Source organism: Eschscholzia californica, unplaced genomic scaffold (assembly GCF_041429995.1).
Source record: "Eschscholzia californica isolate CP2 unplaced genomic scaffold, dmEscCali1.0.p SCAF_2, whole genome shotgun sequence".
In the NCBI taxonomy this organism is placed as follows: Eukaryota; Viridiplantae; Streptophyta; class Magnoliopsida; order Ranunculales; family Papaveraceae; genus Eschscholzia; species Eschscholzia californica.
In genome coordinates, this window is record NW_028238309.1 from 39758599 (window position 1) to 39761732 (window position 3134).

At 40.5% G+C, this 3134-nt stretch overlaps 1 protein-coding gene across 1 annotated transcript; it reads left to right on the forward strand.

Annotated features, from left to right (window-relative positions):
• Positions 1–722: 722 nt before the first annotated feature.
• LOC147557843 (uncharacterized protein At5g39865-like) lies at positions 723–2497 on the forward strand. The gene has a single exon (XM_086664336.1). It carries the CDS (start codon positions 927–929, stop codon positions 1650–1652), a length of 726 nt encoding a protein of 241 aa, XP_086520462.1. The 5' UTR covers positions 723–926; the 3' UTR covers positions 1653–2497.
• The last annotated feature ends 637 nt before the right edge of the window (positions 2498–3134 follow it).

A 3134-nucleotide genomic window follows, 5' to 3' on the forward strand; every position in this document is an offset into this window, starting at 1 on the left:
TATTGTGCAAAACCCAGGGCCGTGTGGTGGGGGGTGCGGGCAGGGCGTCCGCACAGGGCCCCCCACCACCAAAGGGCCCATTTGATAAAAAGGTTCAAGTAAATTATTATATTAAAAGTAAACACAGTACGTTAAACACATAACTTCTACCAGCTCAGCTGGTAATTTCCGCGAGTTCTCACATTGGTAGCCCAAGTGGTTGACAATGTTAGACATAAACTTCAGAACAGTCGAGGTCCCAAGTTCGATTCGAACAAGCGGTGGGTTCCATGGTTTGTTGAAATAATGTAATAAATAATGTAATAAATTTGTCGAGCTTAAGGACATGTTTAGTTGGGCTTTAGACCTCTTTCATTATCGGTTTAACTTAAACGATTCTCGTGCTTATCATATCTTCATTATATATCAATGTATTATAATGACTAACTGTACATCGTAGTCGCTATAAAAAAATAAAAGGGTATAGGTCCTTCTTTCAATAGGGGACACCCGAGTTACGGGAGGGGCTCCCACACCCTAGCAGATCCCAGCCTTGGGGCCCCCCTATTGAGATTGGGCTGAGCTGCCCAGTTCACCCATTGGGTTTTCTCTTACACCTATCAGGAATCCAAACCAGGTTTGACAAAGTCATCTGTCCCTCTCAAAATAGGCAGACTTGATGCTAACAAGAGACAACTCAGACAAGGATGATATCTCACATTTTCAGTAACTAAATTAACTACTTTCCCCAACCTCTCTTCCTTCAATCATCATTCCTTCTTTATCTTAGTTTAATCCTCTTGTCATTCTCTCTCCTTTCTCCCTAATCCAACCCCAGAAAACACAAAATTAACTCTCCAACTTTCTCCTTTCATTTCCAATTTCCTCATTCATTAGCAGGCAAAACCCACCAACAAACCACACCCATTTTCTCTGATACTTGATTCATGTGGCCACCATGGAAGAAATCATCTCCCAATCGAATACACAATTCTTCTCCAAATTTCTCTACTTCTTCATTCAAAGACATTCATAATCTCTGCAAAGAAGAATCCCAAGAACATAAATCCAACGACCCAAAGAAAATATTCCACCGTGTCCGTATCGCTACTTCTGTACTACGTACCTGGAATTCCCTTACAAACCAAAATACAACAGACCTTCCTTTATTATCAGAACCTCCCATCTCCATTTCCGGTTCAGAGAAAAGAATTGTGGTCTATTTCACGAGTCTCCGCGTCGTTCGTAAGACATTCGAAGATTGTCAAGCCGTTAGATCGATCTTGAGAGGGTTTCGTGTATTTGTGGACGAACGGGATTTATCTATGGATTCTGGATTCATGGAAGAGTTACAAAAAATATTGGGTCCGAAAAAACAGTTAACATTACCAAGGGTTTTTATCGGTGGGAGATATTTCGGTGGAGCTGAAGAGATTTTACATCTAAATGAAACGGGAGAATTGAAGAAATTAATCCAAGGGTTACCATTGGTGGAAGCAGCAGGTGTATGTGAAGAATGTGGGGGTTATCGATTTCTTCTTTGTGATCAATGTAATGGTAGCTGTAAGATATTTCTCGAAAATGGAGGATTCAGATGTTGCACATCTTGCAATGAGAACGGTCTGATCAGATGTCCTATTTGTGTCGCTTTAGTTGTGGAGAAATCAATTTAACAACCCAACCAAAATTCTTCTTTTTTCCCCTTCCTTGGTGGATGAGAAATGAAATTGTGATCTTAGTAATCCCGTGATGGTGTGGACTTCTAATTAGAAATTTTACGACCCAGTTTTTTTTTTTGGTGAACGTAGGCATCCGCCTAATATTTATTCAATATCAAAAAGAAGAATGTTAGCTTTGTCCGTCGCTAACTGACTTACAATATAATTAGGAGATTGAAACATCTCCTTAGATGAAGAAAATTCTGAAGTAAAAGCATTCCTAACTAGTAAGTGTGCCACTTTATTAGCTTCACGAGAACAATACATGAACACAATTTGTCGACCATTATCTCCGCTCTCTGTAATGTCGATCATAATTGTTCGAATTTTGTATTCTCCTCAGAACCATAACAAGCATTTACTACCGTCATTGCATCACCCTCAATAACACAAGGAGGTTGGGTTAATGTCCTAGCCATTCGAACAGCAAGACACGCCGCTTTAGCCTTAACTTCTAAGGCATTCCCAGTTGTGTCGTAGCTCGTATACGTAGATATGAAATCACCAGTACTATTACGACAAATTACCCCAAGAACTGCTTTCGCGTCTTTATAAAATGTAACTTAATACTGGTTAGTGAATTTTCAAGTGGTTTCATGTTTAGATTTGTTGTTTTTTCTGTATTGGCCATCATCTCTTCTATCCAAATTGTATTGGTAGGAGAGGGGAATAAAAAAAGTTTCTGCACCATAAAGGTGTTTTTTGTTGGGAAGCGGCATAAAGACTTGGTCAGCAAGATGTGACCTAGCGGGTATCTTTATTTTGGATAAAAAATGGAGTTTGTTATTTTCGCCCCCTAATCATCATTTTCTTGTTTCTTTTCTTTTTCTTTCCTTTTTTCTTCCTCTTTGTCTTTCTTGCTGCTATATCTCTCTCATTGTCAATGTCTCACTATCTCTCTTGTCCTCTCTCATTGTCTCTATCTCTCGTTGTCTCTCTCTCTCGTTGTTTCTCTCTCTACCTCACTCCCTCATGCTCACACACTCTGTCACAGTTCTGGCGAAGGGAAGTTTTTCCTTCGTCAGAACCAGACCTCGATGAGGGTTTCGTGGCTGGTCGTCACGAAATATTTCGTGGTAGACCGACTTCGAGATTTATAGAGTTTACATCGCGTGATGGCTGACCACGAAGTCTGAAATCTTTGGGTAGGGTTTTCGAGACTTAGTTAGAGAGAGAAAAAGACAGTGAGAGAGCGTGAGAGAAACACAGTGATGAGAGAAATAGATAGATACAGTGAAAGAAAGAATGTGGGAGATAGAGGTACAAGGAAAGAGAACGAGAGAGAAAGAGAGATACAACGAAAGAGGGAACAGGAGAGAGATACAAACAATGAGAAAGCGAGTGAATGAGAGGGAGAGAGACAGTGAGGTGGTCTGTGGCCGAAAATGGTGGTAGTGGTCCGAAGTTGTGGTGGTGGAGGAGAGGTGAAGATAAAGA